The 19,643-nt window shown below is 47.2% G+C and overlaps 1 protein-coding gene across 1 annotated transcript in view; it reads left to right on the top strand.

Moving 5' to 3' along the window:
• LOC100691414 (activin receptor type-2B) overlaps window positions 1-18,763 on the top strand; it is a 39,196-nt gene extending 20,433 nt beyond the window's left edge. The window contains 11 exon segments of the mRNA XM_005461865.4: window positions 4,409-4,616; window positions 9,965-10,071; window positions 10,324-10,472; window positions 12,300-12,327; window positions 12,330-12,442; window positions 12,532-12,675; window positions 12,753-12,901; window positions 13,375-13,489; window positions 13,575-13,713; window positions 14,036-14,166; window positions 14,768-18,763. Of these exon segments, the coding sequence (XP_005461922.2) occupies window positions 4,409-4,616; window positions 9,965-10,071; window positions 10,324-10,472; window positions 12,300-12,327; window positions 12,330-12,442; window positions 12,532-12,675; window positions 12,753-12,901; window positions 13,375-13,489; window positions 13,575-13,713; window positions 14,036-14,166; window positions 14,768-14,989 (1,505 nt within the window). The 3' untranslated portion in view covers window positions 14,990-18,763.
• The last annotated feature ends 880 nt before the right edge of the window (window positions 18,764-19,643 follow it).

Raw genomic sequence — 19,643 nt, 5'->3', positions numbered from 1 at the left:
AGCAAAAAAACTGGAGCAGCCGGGCTACGTAAAAAGTGTAGGGGGGCGTTTTTGCGGTCACGTCCAGTGGGTGTGTGGGCGGGAGCGTTACACAGTCGCTCCACCTCAAGTCACTACTGCGCAGACTCTGGCCGTTTCTCAATATGCGTACTTGTGCGTACTTGCGTTCTCGTGTACTCGTGATACGTCATCAGTCGGAGACCAAGTACTGTTCCAATTCGAAGTACGCATCAAACCGAGAACGCGAAAAAGTCCCGGATGTGTTCTCGATCCGCCCGTTTTATCGAGCATGCATCGGTGGTGACTTGTGTGGACTTGGTACAGCTAAATATCCCAGAATACATTTCGTCCGAAACTCAGACAAAGGCCGTTTCTCAATTCTCAAGTACGTGAGTACGTACTCGCGTTCTGGGCGAGTCCGTACTCCCGTGCGTTCTCGGCCAGTACGTACTCGCCGAGAATGCGAGTACGTACTCACGTACTTTAGAATTGAGAAACGGCCTCTGGCTCCAAATTTGCAAGATGGCAGCCTCCACAAGCGGGATATTTTGGCTTCATTCTTGCATAATGGGAGGAGGTGGAGTCGCGTCATCCATGTTTTCTACAGTCAATGGTAGGACTACACAAAGATTAATGAGTCCAACGGTCAGGGGTATACGACTGTGGAAGTCTCTTCATTGTAACCTAAAGAATTGTACAAATTTACATTGTTTTAAAAAGTGTTACATGTCTAAAACGATAATTCAATATGAAGAATATGAATGAAATTGGAGTTAATTGAAGAAGGGATTCTTTTTTTCTTCCCTCTCCCACTTTCGCCTTATTTTATTCTATTTACTTATTTTTTTTCACCTTGTTATTATGTGAAGTGGTATATTGCTGTAAATTTGTTGTTTGGTCTGCGTTGGGATCTGGAGATGTTCCTTGGTTTGTGGTGCCCACTTGTAATATAAGTTGGATCGCAGATAGGGGGCAGGGTTTAATAAGAATATTTTCTTCTTCCTGCTCCTTTTCACGCGTGGCGAGAATTCAGAGTGGGTGGGGTCATGGTGGCTACGACTATCTTTTATTTACAGTGTGTTTAGGGCAGGCTGAGAATGAAGCTGTGACTGACTGTGGCATCATGCAGTATCAGCAGTATGACCACAGAGACTCCATTGAAGATGCAGTTACAGCTCTTCACTCACAGCTGTGCAGCACAGGAAGAGTGTGTGTGTGTATGTGTTTATTGTTTGGGGGGGAGTACACACGTAATCTGACACTGAGGACGAGACCAGGCGTCGTTCTTTTAGGTCAGGGGTCAGCAACCTTTAACACCCAAAGAGCCACTTGGACCCGGTTTCCACGCAAAAGAAAACTCTGGGAGCCGCAAATACTTTTTGACATCTAAAATGAAGATAACACTGTATATATTGTTTTTTACTTTTATGCTTTGTGTGAACAACTAAGGTGTGTTTCTTATGAAATCCATGAAGTGCTACAGAGAAAATTACATTTTATTTATGTAATTAACACATTTTGAGCTCTTAAAGAAATATAACCAAAGCAAAGACACCCAGCTGAACTAAAATGATCCAGCAAACAAAAACTGTTGTGAGCCGCCACCCTTATATCGCCTTTGTGCTGTTGGAGCCTTGACCTGACTTTTAAAAAATAATTGGAAAAAAAAACCACTATGCTCCTAAAAAATGAAAAATAGATATTTGCAAAATTCTGCCTAAATATGTGTCTGTGAAGGTTCTATTTTACCTAGTTAATGTGTGTGGCGGGACGTGGTCTGCAGCGCCGCTGCAGGGGAGGCGGACGCACCTGAGTGGCACCCGCAATCAGGCCTCGCCGCCTTAACGTCTGTGCTATCTATGCTGTTGTGTTGGTGTGTGTCGGGCTGTGAGCTGCAAAGCTACAGCCGGCTGTATGCGTACATACGTATGTGAAAAGTGGTCAATAAAGAGATGCTGAAAAGCGTGTTCATGGAAACATCGTCGGGTCTGCCGTGATTTGTTTACAATGAGACTTCTGGTCCTGAACCTCTGCGCACAGAGTCCGCAAATCAGGGCTGTACGAAGTCACCTCATCTTTACAGGACTGTAAGCTGTCATCTGTGAGGCGTGAGCGTGTTTGTCTTTAACATAGTTCATGGTGGAGAACAGCTGCTGACATAATGTGGATCCCAAGATCCGTAATTGGCCTACCTGGGTTGAAAGTCTCGATAAATGCACGGCGTTTCTGCGGGTATACCGGCTTCTGCGAGTGTGACGCTTATTTGAGCGATGAAAAAATAATAGAATATAATTTTATTTTTATACTTCAATATCACAATAATCTTCCAATTTAGAACTACGAGTTAAAAAAGAACGTAAATAAAATACACTTCAGCGAAATACTTCTAATTTATTTTCCCAAACCGCCCGGAGCCGCAGTATAAGGACTAAAGAGCCGCAGGTTGCCGACCCCTGTTTTAGGTGAACACCGTCTCCACGACAACACTGCTTCGTAAACTAAAATGACTACAATATAAAATCATTTTCCCAGAGTCGATCACTGATGATAAAACAAAGAGGATAAAGGTCTGATTTGTCTACAGTTATGAAAGCAGCTGACTTCCATTAACATCGACACAATGACCTGACGTCTTTACTGTGGTTTAAATACTTCATGTACTTTGTCTCAGTGTAAAATACAATAATTACTGTTTGATGAGGTTAGAGTCAGCCTTACTGCAGTTTTTATATTTACAGCTAATCTGTTATCAATATGAGTTTTATTTTGAAAGGGCCTGAGGATAAAGAAGTGACTTCATCGTGTGCGTGCGTGTGTGTGTGTGTGTGTGTGTGCACCACTCCTATGGTGATGATCTCTTCTGGTGCGACCTCAGGTCAAAGGTCAGCTGTCAGCCTGCAGAGCACAGTGAATGTTGATGTTGACGCTCTTAGCGACGATGGGGCTCTAACACGAGCAGCTCAGCTCTGCAGGAAAACTTTCACAGCACGCGCTGGCTGTACCTCTGTACAGGCGTCTGCCTGTTACTGTTGGTACTATTGTATAATAGCAGGGTTCTGAGGGCCGTCTGTGAGCGTCTGTGGGCTTTGTTTGGTTTTGGGGTTCAGGTCAGATTCAGGTTTCAGGTCCTCACAGATGCAGGTAGGTAAGCGTACAACTGGGGCTGCCTGAACACACCTCGGCTCCTGTGTGCGTCTGAAGCTGCTGGAGGAGTGTGGTTCACGAGGGGGATGAAGGTTTAGGGAAGAGGAGCAGAGGAGATGGTTGGAGCGCTCAGCGGGACACCTGCTGCGGTTTGTGGCTTCATGCTGTGAGCGCAGGAAATGTTTGATTTATCCTCCAATCACAACTAAGAACATGAGTTGATGGTGTGATCTGGGCTTCCTCTCTGATCGAGCTCTGTGACTGTAACGGCTGAGCGCTTGTAACGGCCCTAGCTGGCCCTCCTGATACTGCCCTTGTGTGGGCGTGGAGTTTTTCTCCGCCTCCTCTCTTGCTCCACCCCTCTGTCTCTCTCTCGCTTCTTCTCTCTCCCCAGGACACAGCTGCTGCTCATTGGCCTCATTTACCACCTGGGCCCAGTCAGCAATCACCTCTCTGAGGTTATATAAGCTGGGGATGGACTGGATGTGGGAGGGTGGCTTTCTCTGGTGTCGCTGCGTTGCGTGTTAGGTGTGTGATTGTCCTGCCTACGGTGTGGAGTGGTAGGAGCAGTGGGAGAGGCTTCTGGTGGTTTTCCTCTGTGCTGGTCAGTGTGTGTTTCCAGCCTAGGTGTGGAAAAGGCCTGCTGTGTGAGTGTGACCAGCCCCACCGTGCGTGGCTCTTTGTGAGTAGCTCTTAACCAAGTAGTGGTTTTGCTTAGGTGACGGCGGCCTCCATTACTTTGTTTGGCCTGCCTGGTTATTGTTAATAGCAGCGTTGCTGTCTTTTTCTGTTGAAGCCTTATAGTTGTTTTCTTTGTTGAAGTGGTCACCATTCTCCTTGTGTTGATCTGTCTGAGTTATCATTAAAGCAGCGGTGCTGTCTCTTTCTGTTGTTACTATTCATATGATTATTGAGTTAATTGATTATAATAAAGATTTATTTTGTGTTAAATACCTCTGCCTGGCGTTCTTTTCATTTCAACCCGGATCCAACTGTTACTGTCCCCTACTCTCTTTGCCTAGCTTTCATGTGGGGACGTAACAGCGCTGCTGTGATGGAGGAGCCTCCCTCGGCTCTCCTGTAGTCCTCGGCTGTTTGCACAGCAGCTCTGGTTCACGTCCTGTCCTCGTGCAGGACCTCAGCAGCTCTCTGACTCCAGTCCACAGACAGACGTGAGACGAGTGTGGAGGACTCAGCTGGAGGACGCTCTGTGACACGTCCTAGATTAAAGCCTGTTCTCTCTGGGGGTGTGTGTGTGCTGCAGGGCTGAGCCACGGGACTGCCGACACCAGGGAGTGTGTGTACTACAACGTGAACTACGAGATCGAGAAGACGAACCAGAGCGGCGTGGAGCGCTGCGAGGACGAGCAGGACAAACGCTCGCACTGCTATGCCTCCTGGAGGAACAACTCGGGCTCGATCGAGCTGGTAAAGAAGGGATGCTGGCTGGACGACTTCAACTGCTACGACCGGTGCACGCACGCACACACACACACACACACACACACACACACACACACACACACACACACACACACACACACACACACACACACACACACACACCTTGCCTTCAAACAACATAAATGGTGTCTGAGCTCCTCCAGCCAATCGTTACACAGCAGACACCAACCACAGTGTGATCCATGCTGTCACATTTACCTTCTTGCGCTGAGCTGATCCAGGATCTGCTTTGATCCAAATCACAGCCACAGTCACCTGAATGTTTTATGTTGTCAGGCAGACCCTACAGCGATACAGACTCCATGATGTTTGTTCAAACTGTGGCTGAAAACTGAAGTCCTGTAAATACATGTAAACAAATCTATGACAGTCAGTCTGTTCTGTGTCGGGGCCACATCCAGTTTCCTGTCCTGTGATGCGCTGCGTTCCTGTTTCTGGGCAGCGTTCCATTCAGAGCAGCTGCTCACAGGGTCGTGATCATAACCCCTGAACTCCTCTGTGGGATTTACAACAGGGGAACATGCTGGGGGGGGCTGCGTCCTCATACCTGGGTGTACTGTGTGCTGCAGACCACGCAGTGACGAGGGTGGAACGCCATTGTATCCCAGATGGTGTTGGGGAGTAGCAGAATACATGTAAAATACAAAATATGAGTAACTGTATTCCGTTAGAGTTACTGTTTAAAAATGTGGTATTCAGAATACAGTTACTTTGTTGAAAATGGATGACACAGGGGTCTTTTCCTGTTTCATATGTTAGGCTATGCCCTCTCTATTTCAGGTAATTCCACGCCGGTGGAAACCCAAACAAAACACGCATCAAGAGGCTCTAATCCCTGTGTCTCAATCTTGTGGCCCATATCACCTCTACTTGCTGCCGCATAATGTCATAACGCCTCTCTCTGTCTCTCGCTAGCAAAGTTGACCCAGACAACGAAGTAAAGCTAGTTTTCGGCTATGAGCCCGACATGAACCCGACGTATTAGCCAGAGGTCCCTTTACTATAGTTCGGAGCTGCGGACCTGTTCTATATACGCGCGGAATAGTTTTCTATACGAGATCGCTGCAAAAAGTGCAGCGTTACTTAATGTCCACCTACTGTTACTCATTTATATTAAGATTTACACATCTAGTTGGTATTGGTATGGTGAGTAACCTTCAGTAATAGTAATAAATCACACAGCAATAGTACATTCATGTACTAATACTGATACTGTGAAGCATCAGCACGAAGCCCTGCAGCAGCTCTGACCAGTTTAATCTCTTAGCTCCACCTGAGCTGGACGTCTGCACCGTGTTTGTGCTGCTGTAGCCTTTAATGACATCATGTGACCAATAACATGGCTGCTGTCAGGTTACTGTAGCAACAGAGGGTCCAGGAAGGCGGAGCTCAAGTTTAATAAGTGAAGTCTGAGGATTTTGATTGGCGTGATTAGCAGGCATCTGTGTGTGTGCGTGCTAGCTAGCATTAGCTGTTGAAATGTAAATGTTATCATTTCCTGATAACATTTACATTTACAATAATTGATTACACAGCAGTGGAGAGTAGACTTTATCACAGTAGATGTCTTTCTGAAAGTGCTGTAACTAAGTTTAAGAATATAATCCACCCACTGTTATCATCTTCAATGCCCTGTACCAACATAGAGCAGAGCAGCTATCTGAACGCTACTCCAACAGAGGTCGATTATCTTATTAATAATTTTACCTCCTCACTACGTACGACTCTGGATACTGTAGCTCCTGTGAAAACTAAGGCCTCAAATCAGAAGTACCTGACTCCGTGGTATAATTCTCAAACACATAGCCTAAAGCAGATAACTCGTAAGCTGGAGAGGAAATGGCGTGTCACAAATTTAGAGGATCATCATTTAGCCTGGAGAAATAGTTTGCTGCTTTATAAGAAAGCCCTCCGCAAAGCCAGAACATCTTACTATTCGTCACTGATTGAAGAAAATAAGAACAACCCCAGGTTTCTCTTCAGCACTGTAGCCAGGCTGACAAACAGTCAGAGCTCTACTGAGCCAACAATCCCTTTAACGTTAACTAGTAATGACTTCATGAACTTCTTCACAAATAAAATTCTTATCATTAGAGAAAAAATTACCAATAATCATCCCACAGATGTAATATTATCTACAGCTACTCTTAGTACCATTGATGTTAAGTTAGACTCTTTTTCTCCAATTGATCTTTCTGAGTTAACTTCAATAATTACTTCCTCCAAACCATCAACGTGTCTTTTAGACCCCATTCCTACAAAACTGCTCAAAGAAGTCCTGCCATTAATTAATGCTTCGATCTTAAATATGATCAACCTATCTCTAATAATCGGCTATGTACCACAGGCCTTCAAGGTGGCTGTAGTTAAACCTTTACTCAAAAAGCCATCTCTAGACCCAGCAGTCTTAGCTAATTATAGGCCAATCTCCAACCTTCCTTTCATATCAAACATCCTTGAAAGAGTAGTTGTCAAACAGCTAACAGATCATCTGCAGAGGAATGGCTTATTTGAAGAGTTTCAGTCAGGTTTCAGAGCTCATCACAGCACAGAAACAGCTTTAGTGAAGGTTACAAATGATCTTCTTATGGCCTCTGACAGTGGACTCATCTCTGTGCTTGTCCTGCTAGACCTCAGTGCTGCATTCGATACTGTTGACCATAATATCCTATTAGAGCGATTAGAACATGCTGTAGGTATTACAGGTACTGCACTGCAGTGGTTTGTATCATATCTATCTAATAGACTCCAGTTTATACATGTAAATGGAGAGTCCTCTTCACACACTAAGGTCAATTATGGTGTTCCACAGGGTTCAGTGCTAGGACCAATTCTGTTTACATTATACATGCTTCCCTTAGGCAGCATCATTAGAAGACATAGCATAAATTTTCACTGCTATGCAGATGACACGCAGCTCTATCTGTCCATGAAACCAGGTAACACACACCAATTAGTTAAACTGCAGGAATGTCTTAAAGACATAAAGACCTGGATGGCCGCTAACTTTCTGCTTCTTAATTCAGATCAAACTGAGGTTATTGTACTCGGCCCTGAAAATCTTAGAAATATGGTATCTAAGCAGATTCTTACTCTGGATGGCATTACCTTGGCCTCCAGTAATGCTGTGAGGAACCTTGGAGTCATTTTTGACCAGGACATGTCCTTCAACGCACATATTAAACAAATATGTAAGACTGCTTTCTTCCATTTGCACAACATCTCTAAAGTTAGAAATATCCTGTCTCAGAGTGATGCTGAAAAACTAGTTCATGCATTTATCACTTCCAGGCTGGACTACTGTAATTCATTATTATCAGGACGTCCTAAAAACTCCCTGAAAAGCCTTCAGCTAATCCAAAATGCTGCAGCAAGAGTACTGACAGGGACTAGAAAGAGAGAGCAGATTTCTCCTGTTTTGGCTTCCCTTCATTGGCTTCCTGTTAAATCCAAAATTCAAAATCCTGCTCCTCACATACAAGGTCTTAAATAATCAGGCCCCATCTTATCTTAATGACCTTGTAGTACCATATCACCCTATTAGAGCACTTCGCTCTCGCACTGCAGGCCTACTTGTTGTTAAGATAAGATGACCTTTAGTAGTCCCACACGTGGGAAATTTGTTTTGTCACAGGAGGAAGTGGACAGTGCAAAAGTTAGAATACAATAAGAATAAAATACTATATACAGTAGAATAAATAGAATAAAATATACAATAGGATAAAAATAGAATACAGATGCTTTATACAACTGAGTAAAAATACAACTTTGTTGGAAAAAGAGTATTGCACTTAGTCTTATTGTGTGGTTTGATCAGTTAAAGTCTTTGTTGTGGAGTCTGACAGCAGTTGGGAGGAAAGACCTGCGAAATCTCTCCGTCCCACACCGTGGGTGCCGCAGTCTCCCACTGAAGGAGCTGCTCAGTGCTGTCACAGTCTCCTGCATGGGGTGGGAGATGTTGTCCAACAGGGATGACAGCTTAGCCACCATTCTCCTGTCACTCACCGCCTCCACTGGGTCCAGAGGGCATCCTAGAACAGAGCTGGCCCTTCGGATCAGCCTGTTCAGTCTCTTCCTGTCCCCGGCAGAGATGCTGCCGCCCCAGCAGACCACACCATAAAAGATGGCTGAGGCCACCACAGAGTCATAGAAGGTCTTCAGGAGTGGGCCCTCCACTCCAAACGACCTGAGTCTCCGCAGCAGGTACAGCCTGCTCTGCCCTTTCCTGTAGAGGGCATCTGAGTTATGAGTCCAGTCCAGTTTGTTGTTCAGATGAACACCAAGGTACCTGTAGCTGTCCACAGCCTCGATGTCCATACCTTGGATGTTCAGTGGTTGCGGTGGAGGATGTTTGTGCCTGCGGAAGTCTACCACCAGCTCCTTGGTTTTACTGGTGTTGTTGTGGAGGAAGTTCAGCTGGTGCCAGTCCACAAAGCCTTGGGTCAGTCCTCTGTACTCCTTGCCGTCCCCATCAGTGATGAGGCCGACTATTGCAGAGTCATCAGAGAACTTCTGCAGGAAGCACTGGGTGGAGTTGTGGGAGAAGTCTGCAGTGTAGATGGTGAAGAGGAACGGAGCCAGAACCGTTCCCTGTGGGGGCCCCGTACTGCAGACGACCCTGTCCGACACACAGCCCTGAGTCCTCACATACTGTGGTCAGTAGGTGAGGTAGTCCTAAAAGTTCCTAGAGTATTTAAAAGTAGAATGGGAGGCAGAGCCTTCAGTTTTCAGGCCCCTCTTCTGTGGAACCAGCTTCCAGTTTGGATTCAGGAGACAGACACTATCTCTACTTTCAAGATTAGGCTTCAAACTTTCCTTTTTGCTAAAGCATATAGTTAGGGCTGGACCAGGTGACCCTGAATCCTCCCTTAGTTATGCTGCAATGGCCCCGCCCCTCCCTGAGCCTGGTTCTGTTGGAGGTTTCTTCCTGTTAAAAGGGAGTTTTTCCTTCCCACTGTCGCCAAAGTGCTTGCTCATAGGGGGTCATATGATTGTTGGGTTTTTCTCTGTATCTATTATTGTAGGATCTACTGTACAATATAAAGCGCCTTGAGGCGCCTGTTGTTGTGATTTGGTGCTATATAAATAAAACTGAATTTAATCGTATTGAATACAGCGTCAGCCTAAATGCTAAAGTTATGGCTTGAAACCACAGCCAGTTGGTGGTGTCATGGGTGGAGCGCAGCCTGAAGCGTCCTCCACCCTCAGGTGAAGCGTTCCTCAGGCCTCTGCTCTGCTACCAGGGTCATAAGCGCCCACCCTCAGACGTCGAGTCTGATGCGCGGCGTGCTCGACGTACGTGGTGTTGGTGCCAGAGTGTTACCGTGTGTGAGGTCATTTCCTGTCTCTCTCTCAGGCAGGAGTGTGTGGCCACCGAGGAGAGCCCGCAGGTCTTCTTCTGCTGCTGTGAAGGAAACTTCTGCAACGAGCGTTTCACCCACCTGCCGGACATCACAGTGCCGCGTGAGTGCCATCTGATTGGTCCGTTAGCACGTGTCACATGTGTCTTTTCCTCGTGTGTTTGTGCTTCATGAGGTCGTGACTTAAACAAGAGGTTTCATGGCCGCCGCCTCCATCTTTTATATACAGTCTTTATATACTGAAACCCGTCCGCAGGTTTCCTCACACCAGACTGTCAGGGACGTTTCCGTGGTAACACAGTGATGATAAAGTACTTTTAAATGTAAATGCAGTCTTTCTGTGTGTGTGTGTCAGTGATCAAGGCCCCGCCCCCCAGCATTGGTGTTTTAAACGTGATGATTTACTGCCTGCTGCCCGTCACCATGCTGTCTGTCGCTCTGCTCACCGCCGTCTGGATGTACCAACACCGCAGACCTCCGTATGGACACGTGGACGTCACCGAGGTGAGCCTCACACACTCACGCTTCCCTTTTGATGAAACGAGTAGAAGTATTCGGTTACTTTTACCTGCAGACCGAAGCTGATGACGTCAGTTTGACCATCTGCTGGTCGTCTGCAGGCACTGCAGCAGGAAACATCCCAAACGAGGGTTTGTCACCACGTTGTGGTTCCTCATACAGCCAATCGGTCTGATAGGGCGAGAGGGGGGGTACACCTGAACAGGTGGCTGGTGTATGGACAACACTCTCACCTGTAGTTCAGTTTTTGTTTATACAGCCCCAAATCACAACAACAGTCTCCTCAAGGTGCTTTATATTGTCAGGTAGACCCTACAATAATAGATACAGAGAAAAACCCAGCAATCATATGACCCCCTATGAACAAGCACTTTGGCCACAGTGGGAAGGAAAAACTCCCTTTTAACAGGAAGAAACCTCCAGCAGAACCAGGCTCAGGGAGGGGCGGGGCCATCTGCTGTGATTGGTTGGGGAGAGAGAAGGAAGACAGGATAAAGACATGCTGTGGAAGAGAGACAGAGATTAATAACAGATATGATTCAGTGTAGAGAGGTCTGTTAACACATAGTGAGTGAAGAAGAAACAGCCAGTGCATCATGGGAATCCCCCAGCAGCCTACACCTATTGCAGCATAACTAAGGGAGGATTCAGGGTCAGGGGTCACATTAATCCTGATGTAGGAGGGGCTTCCCTCATGTTGCTGTCATTGGCTGTATCCCAATTCAGGGTCTGCAGCCTCAACGGTCCTCAAGGGCCGCGTACTCAAAGACCGCTAAGGCCGGAAGTGGGAGGCTTGTGAAATGGGACGGTCTAGCCTCCGTCGCACTGCCCAGGTTGCCTAGCAACCATGATACTAACAGCTGGAAACGTTTCATACAGCTTTGTTTGACAGAAATGAAGGAGAACATATTTTGTTCATTTGTTTGTTTGTTTCTACACGACCTTTGTGTGATTTGATAAGTATCTGAGGCTGAGACCACAGGACTGTAAAACATGATAGTTGGGCTTCATTCCTGTACTGAACAGTCATTTTAAGATTAGCTAGTAAATAACAATTAGCTAATGTTGTTCATGAGACTAAAGTCATCTCACTGTGGTAATGTAAATATAATATGGACAATATTATAGTTATTATATTAATCATTATTAGTTATTACAGCAGTGAGCTTGAACTCTGGGTCAAAGATTCAAGTTGCAGTTATTTATATTTCCTGTGCCGTCATATTCAGGACTGCAAACCGAGCAGCATCACTGACTTTCAGCTTGTTGTGTTTGTGGATATATGACTGACTTTAATTATCCATAAAATCATCACATTCTCTGTAAGATTAAGGTCGACTATTGAACGGCGTATATTTTAAAGTAAAGGCTTTAAAACCAAGTTAGTACAAACATCACTAATGTCACATAACTTTGCCGACATGTGGCCAACAGTAATGTTTTAATGTTCATCATTATTAAACATTTGCACATAAATAAGTGACATCATATTCAGTACTTACTTTTAAAAGTTTACTCTTCCGCCGTTTTTTTTCGGCAAAATTATCCACACCGACTGCCGCGCTATGAATTGTGGGATATGTTGGGCCACGAAGTCTACACCGCCACATCCTTAAAATTCAGGGAAATGAAGGACGCATTTGACGGCCGCATTTCGAGCAGCCTTTGAATTGGGACAGCCTTCGTCGCGTCACGGTGATGTAATCGGCCTTAAAACATGGCCTTTAAGGCTGCAGACCCTGAATTGGGATACAGCCTATAAATGTGTCACGTTGATGCTCTCCCCCCCTCCCCCACTCTCCTCTCCTTCAGAATCCTGGTCCGCCTCCTGCCTCCCCCTACCGGGGCTGAAGCCTCTGCAGCTGCTGGAGGTGAAAGCCAGGGGGCGCTTCGGCTGCGTCTGGAAGGCTCAGATGATGAACGAACACATGGCTGTGAAGATCTTCCCCATCCAGGTACCGATGTTTGCTCTGAGCGTCAGAGTTGCCGTCCTAACTCCCAACCCTTCCTCACCTCCTCCTCCTCCCCCTCCTCCTCCTCGCAGAATAAGGACTCCTGGGAGAACGAGAGGGACGTGTTCATGACGCCGGGCATGAGGCACGCAAACATCCTGAGGTTCATCGCCGCAGAGAAACGAGGGAGCTACCCCGAGGCCGAGCTGTGGCTCATCACAGAGTTCCACGAGAGGGTGAGGAAGGGGGGCCGAGGGGGGGGTCAGAAACTCCCAGGGGTGTGGGGTCAATCTCCTGATGTTTGTCTCTGCAGGGTTCCCTGTCGGACTTCCTGAAGGGAAACGTGATCGGCTGGTCTGAGCTGTGCCACATAGCCGAGACGACGGCGCGCGGCCTGGCGTACCTCCACGAAGACGTCCCCCGACAGAAGGGAGAGGGTCCCAAACCGGCCATCGCCCACAGGTCTGCCCACAAACCCCCACCCCTCACATCAGACAGGAAACCCTAGTCTGCAGTGACGAGCTGCTGTCACACGGTGGAGCTGTGAGTCAGCATTAGAGGACGTCACAGTTCACGCTGCTCGTTTTTACTTCAGGATCTCAGAGATCGCTTATGTTCACATGCTCGACACGCAGCAGCTGCTCACGCGCTGCTTTCAGCTCCACAGTGAACACATACAGAGACTCACAGTATCAGCACGCAGCAGCAGGTTAGCAAGAAGTACTGCAGTAGAGCTCAGTGTGTGCTGGGGCTGGGTCGCAACCTGCACAGCCTGATGAAAGCTACTACATGTACTGCAGGCAGTGCTGTAGGCAGCAGCTAAAAGCATCATGGGAGCTGTAGTTGAATAACACAGTAGATCGATGAGGAGCAGGACTGTGGGCGGGGTCAGACAGGTAACGGCGGCCATGTTTGATCGTATCTCGCTCTCTCAGGGATTTGAAGAGTAAGAACATCATGCTGCGCTCGGACCTCACGGCGGTGATCGGAGACTTCGGCCTCGCCGTTTGCTTCGAGCCGGGGAAACCGCCGGGAGAGACGCACGGACAGGTAAGCTGCCCCGACCGCAGGCGGCCGAGGAGACGAGCGTCGCCGCGTCGCTCATGCTCACTCGTGTGTATGTCTGTGTGTGCAGGTGGGCACCAGGCGCTACATGGCCCCCGAGGTCTTAGAAGGAGCCATCAACTTCCAGAGAGACGCCTTCCTCCGGATCGACATGTACTCCATGGGCCTGGTACTGTGGGAGCTGGTGTCCCGCTGCAAGGCTGCAGACGGTAACACACACACACAGGCTAACCACACCTTAACAGCACAGCGAGGGTTTACCTGACGTCTCAGGAGCGGATGTTGGCTCCGCCCATCTTTTAATATGTGCAAGCAAGCAATTTATTTATATAGCACTTTCAGATCAGCCCCCAGCTGAACACAAAGTGCTGTACACTTGACATGCCAAAAATAATACATTGAACATGTTCAAAACTAAGAAAAATAATAATAATAATAATAATAATAATAATAATAATAATAATAATAATAATAATAATAATGATAAAATAAAAAATATATAAAAAAAATAAGATGATGTGGTGTGTTCAGGTCCGGTGGATGAGTACATGCTGCCGTTCGAGGAGGAGGTTGGTCAGCATCCATCACTGGAGGACCTGCAGGAAGTCGTGGTCCACAAGAAGATGAGACCGACCATCAGAGAGCCGTGGCTCAAACACAGCGTGAGTCTGAACCTCAGTCCATGAAACATCAGGGGGCCAGATCTGGATCCCTGAGGGACACCTTCTATCATCAGCCCCTTTATTTTCAGGTGTTTTGTACTGTAAGACTGAGCAGTATTAGAGGGAAACGTTTCCCTGTGGAGGTAAAAAGACTTGCTTGTCTTAGAAGTTGTATTTAAGCACAGATGTGTTAGTGTATATGTAAATATAAAGAATGGTATCATCAGTATAAAAGTGTCCTGTGCTGAGCTGTGAAGTTTTCATGTAAACATGAGTGGGCCTAACATGGATCCTTGAGGGACACCTTCTGTAAATCATGTGGACCTGCAGGACTCAGAGCGTCACTTCAGAGCAGCTGTCTGGAGGTGTTTTCAGGTGAAGACGCCACAGTTATGTGACAGAGCTGTAGGGATCCGCATTAGCGGGGCTGTTGTGTAACGTGCGTGCACATTTATGCTGATGATGTCATCCTTTACAATAACAGCGCCCCTGTTTGACGAAGGCCTCGTTGTGTTGCAGTCCACTACGTCACCTTCTTCTTCTCTCCATCACAGTGCTTCCTTTGCTAACCCCGCCTCCCCCCATGTGCTGCTCTCTGCAGGGTCTAGCTCAGATCTGTGAGTCGGTCGAGGAGTGCTGGGATCACGACGCCGAGGCTCGCCTGTCGGCCGGCTGCGTGGAGGAGAGAATCGCCCAGATCCGCCGCCTCACCGCCACCATCGCCCCACCTACCTCTGAGAACAACACCCTGCTGGGTTCCTCTGTCGCACCAGTTCCCATGGTAACTAACGTGGACCTGCCGCCCAAAGAGTTCAGTATATGATGTGAAAGAAACGACGTGCACACACCACGCCATCGCTCCTCAGTGGAATTTCGGACGTGAGAGCAGCTGCTAATTTATTCTCTGGACTTCTTTTGGACTCTTTGTGATTCCCTCTCGTCCTTCGGGACGGAGTACCAGCACACCTCGCTGTTCCTAAGTTTTCCTCTCAGTGGGACTCATTCGTGTCTTTTTAACCAGGCGTGTGTTTTATGAGAAAACGCATTCAGGGTCCGACTCAGTGAATGCTTCGATCTCCAGGTACCTCAGCGACCGTTTTTATTCGCTCATTTTTTACCGTTTTCCTCACTCATTCCTGCCTCTTCTGTCTTCTACTCACATCTGGATCTTATCTACCTACCTGCCAACAGCGTCGCCTAGCAACCACCTGTCACCAGGCAACTACAATGCTGCAAAACCCACAGAGGAGCCCGAGACTGTTACACAGCAAACACCCACCCACAGTGACCGCTTTTCTACTTTACCTGGACTTTAGTTTTTATCGGTCTCCTGCGACAACACGTCGTTGTTCGCATCTTTAAATCCAACGGGTTGCATCCAAAACCGACGGAAACAGGAAGTGATGTCAGATGGGAAAAGGCGAAATGGGCCTGTTTGTTTCCAGTGTGGCGGTTTGTGTTCTCTCGTGTTTCGTGTCTGTCTTCTCGCCTGGGGGTGAAGGCTGAGACTGTGATTGGTTTGCCTCGCATTGCAGAGGTGTGATTGGCTGACTGCGCTCAACCACAGCGTTTTGGTTGGTTTGGAAATAATTTCTCAGGTAATCATGACTACAGGTGTGTGGGGTGGGGGTGGGGGGTGATGGGACGCTGGCTAAGGGTTTCCTGAGGGTGGGGCCAGAGTCAGATGTGGCTGATGAGAGCCTTCAGTGGGAGGTGCTTACCTGGGGGTGCTCTAAGCCTGTTGGCTGTAAAGGTGCCCAAACAAACAAGGGAACAGGTGTTACCCTAAAGGTGCAAGACCTCATAATGCATGCATTCAGGTCTGTGTGTGTGTGTGTGTGTGTGTGTGTGTGTGTGTATAAACTGTCACATGCACATGATGTGACAGGTTTGAGTTTACACCTATTTCCTGCCTGTGTTACCTGAGAGATCGGTGACCTTTGACCTGCAGCAGCACCACCTTCAGGTTAAACCCTTCAAACTGAGCATCCGACATGTGAGTGCTGCATGATTTATTCTACACGTGTGGAAGGAGGGCTTCTTCCTGTCCCTGCCTTTCACAATAAAAGCCCTGGACATGCACACTGTGTGACTTTGAGATTTCATTCAAACTGTGAGGTCAAACAGCTGATTTCTGTTTATGAACGTCTCAGGCCCCACTGACTCACATCCAGGTGTCCAGATCCACAGACTGATCCTAAGAAGCTGCTGCAGAGGTCAAAGGTCACCTGTGTCCTTCTAATGCCCCCGTTCTTCCCTTCTGTGATGCCATACATGTAACATGAATGTCTACGATGCTGCTGCTGACTCTGATGATGATGATGCATATATTTCTGTAGATTCTTTTTATTGTTAGTTTTACTTTAGTTACATTGACCACATGCAAATCTGTGTTTGTACAGAGTTTGGGGGGGGGGGTTAATGATCAGCACTGATCAATGAGAGACGACAGTAGAGCTCCTGAAGCACAGACCACCTCAACACAGCAGAAATACCTCACAGACTTTTCTACGAGCTGGATTTTTACATTTTGATGTTTGTGATTTTTTTTTTTGGTTTACTTTGTGTTTTTGTTGTTTCCATTAAACCCGCGGAGCTGCCGGGCCGTGCCGACTCGCAGCTCGCTGCTGTTTCACACTAAACGACCTACACCTGGACTTCCTCTCATCCTTCCTCCTCTCTTTTCAGGTTTCCTTCTTTCCTTTCCTCTACTACCTCCTTTCTGTTTCCTTCCTGACTCCTCATCCACACCTTGTTATCTCCCTGCTGTAACAGGTCACATGGTTTAACACCTCCTCCCCGATTCAGTGACTCTAAAGTAAGGTGCAGTCCTTCAGGCAGCGCTCCACCTGCAGTCTGACCTCCATCAGGGCTAACCCCGCCTCAGTCTCTGACTCCAGGTGTTTCAGGAACTGGTTACCTCATTAAAGTCTCACAGGTGGAAACGCTGTGCTGCGCCCACGGTCACAGCGACCTGTTTGTGCTCAGCATGGTTAGCGACTGCTGCTGCACGGTGCATTCATTCTTTTATTTTGCCGTCCTGAGAATTCATCTCTGTAAATAATTTAGGGCACTCGTTCGACCCGTGTGCTGCAGTCACACTCGGGTAGTTTGGATCTCCGGCTGTTCCCCAGCAGCTGCCGCCTCCATGAGAACTGATGCAAGTTCCTGTGAGGCAGGACAGTGCATCACCGCTTCCAAAAATGCCCCCAAACCCTGAACTTCCTGTCGTCTGCTGACATCACCGGCTGTTCAGGGCCTCGGTCAGCTGATCTGACTCGTTTAGGCGGCTCCACAGTACATGACTGCACACGGAAACGCCTGGCCAGGTCATTTCATCAGAGTTAGCTTGTGCTGCTAGCACTGACCTGGCTAACCTCACACACACTCAGACCTCCCTCAGAACTGTGAGGGAAGGTTATGGTCTCCGAGTCCTTGGAGCTCGATGCTAAAGAGAGCGAGTCACATGACTCCTTCCTCCAGCTTGTCCTGAGGAGGTGTGTGAAGATGGCCGCCTCCTTTTTGGTATTTTGGCCTGTGCCAAAGAAACGGTCAAGGTCAGAGACACGAGTTCCCTCACAGTCCTCTGTCTCTGCCATCGAAGACAGACGTTTTTAAATGGTGACGAGCAGAAAGGAATTCTGGGTGTTTATCCACAGGACAGCCCTGTGAGTGTAGGACTGAACGCTTGCTGTGCTGACTGTGACGGCGAGCAGAGCTGTGATCGAGTCTAAGCTTCGTTTAAACGTGACGAAGGCGGGAAAAGAGCAGAGGTACTGTCACTGGTCTTGGGACCCGCCCCCTCTGTCGACTTTGCTGCCAATCGATGGACGCGTTGCTCCAACATCTGACATTTGGGGGGGGGGGATTGTCATGTCAACAGTGACCAGTAGCTAGCCCTGCTTTACATGGCAGTTAGGATTAGCAAAGCTAGCTGTGCGTTATCAGGCTGCTGCTTCACCGTGTCAGCTGTGATCTGATTGGCTAACGGCTCTGCTGCCACTTTAAATTTTTTTTCAATTTTCAGCTGAAGTGAAACAGCCGACCCATAATGCACAGCTCCAAATGTTACAACATCTGGAGCTGCAGCTGGAGTCCTACACTCACAGAAGGTCATGAGCAACGTTCACTTCCTGTGGCACGGGCCAACAGAGGCGTCCAGCTCCACCAACGCCATCTGCTCCACCCGTGGGAGGAGCAAGCTGTGAGTCTCTAAACAGGAAGAGAAGCGACTGATCTTCATCGGCGTGACTGTAGGAAGAGCAGTTTAACATGTAGAAATACACGTGTACATACATATGAACAGGAAAGAGGAAATGACACCTAACAAAATAAAAGCCTCTTCCTGGTTCCGGTCCTTCCTTCAGTAGTAGCGACTGATGGAGGTTCCTGGTTTTATTGTGGTGCTTTATAAAGAGAACCTCCACCTGCTCCATCTGCCTGGAGACAGACAAGAAATGACCTGTGTGTGTGTGTGTGTCGTCGCTGTATGAATGTATCTGAGCCTCAGTGCGGCGACTCTGAGGCTCACTCCAATAAAGTGTAGAAAATGAAACTTTTTGTAAATGAAACAATAAAAATGTGACAGTATTTTAAACAGACTGCTGGATTTCTTTATAAGGTGGAGCAGGAAGAAGAGCACCAACTGGCTGTGGTTTCAAGCCGTAACTTTAGCATTTAGGCTGACGCTGTATTCAATTCAATTCAATTCAGTTTTATTTATATAGCACCAAATCACAACAACAGGCGCCTCAAGACACTTTATATTGTACAATAGACCCTACAATAATAGATACAGAGAAAAACCCAATAATCATATGACCCCCTATGAGCAAGCACTTTGGCGACAGTGGGAAGGAAAAACTCCCTTTTAACAGGAAGAAACCTCCAACAGAACCAGGCTCAGGGAGGGGCGGGGCCATCTGCTGTGATTGGTTGGGGTGAGAGAAGGACGACAGGATAAAGACATGCTGTGGAAGAGAGCATATTTGTTTAATATGTGTAATGTATTACACATATTACACCTGTAATACCTACAGCGTGCTCTAATCGCTCTAATAGGATATTATGATCAACAGTATCGAACGCTGCACTGAGGTCTAGCAGGACAAGCACAGAGATGAGTCCACTGTCAGAGGCCATAAGAAGATCATTTGTAACCTTCACTTGTTGTGTTTGTGGATATATGACTGACTTTAATTATCCATAAAATCATCACATTCTCTGTAAGATTAAGGTCGACTACTGATTTTAAAGTAAAGGCTTTAAAACTAAGTAAATGCTGAAAGTACAAACATCACTAATGTCACATAACTTTGCCGACATGTGGCCAACAGTAATGTTTTAATGTTCTTTATTATTAAACATTCGCACATAAATAAGTGACATAATATTCAGTACTTACTTTTGAAAGTTTACTCTTCAGCCGTCCGCCGCTTTTTTCCGAAAAAATATCCACACCCACCGCCGCGCTATGA

Source organism: Oreochromis niloticus, linkage group LG9 (genome assembly GCF_001858045.2).
Source record: "Oreochromis niloticus isolate F11D_XX linkage group LG9, O_niloticus_UMD_NMBU, whole genome shotgun sequence".
Taxonomy (NCBI): domain Eukaryota; kingdom Metazoa; phylum Chordata; class Actinopteri; order Cichliformes; family Cichlidae; genus Oreochromis; species Oreochromis niloticus.
The sequence above is the reverse complement of the archived record's forward strand: the minus strand, read 5'-3'. Positions and strand labels throughout refer to the sequence as shown.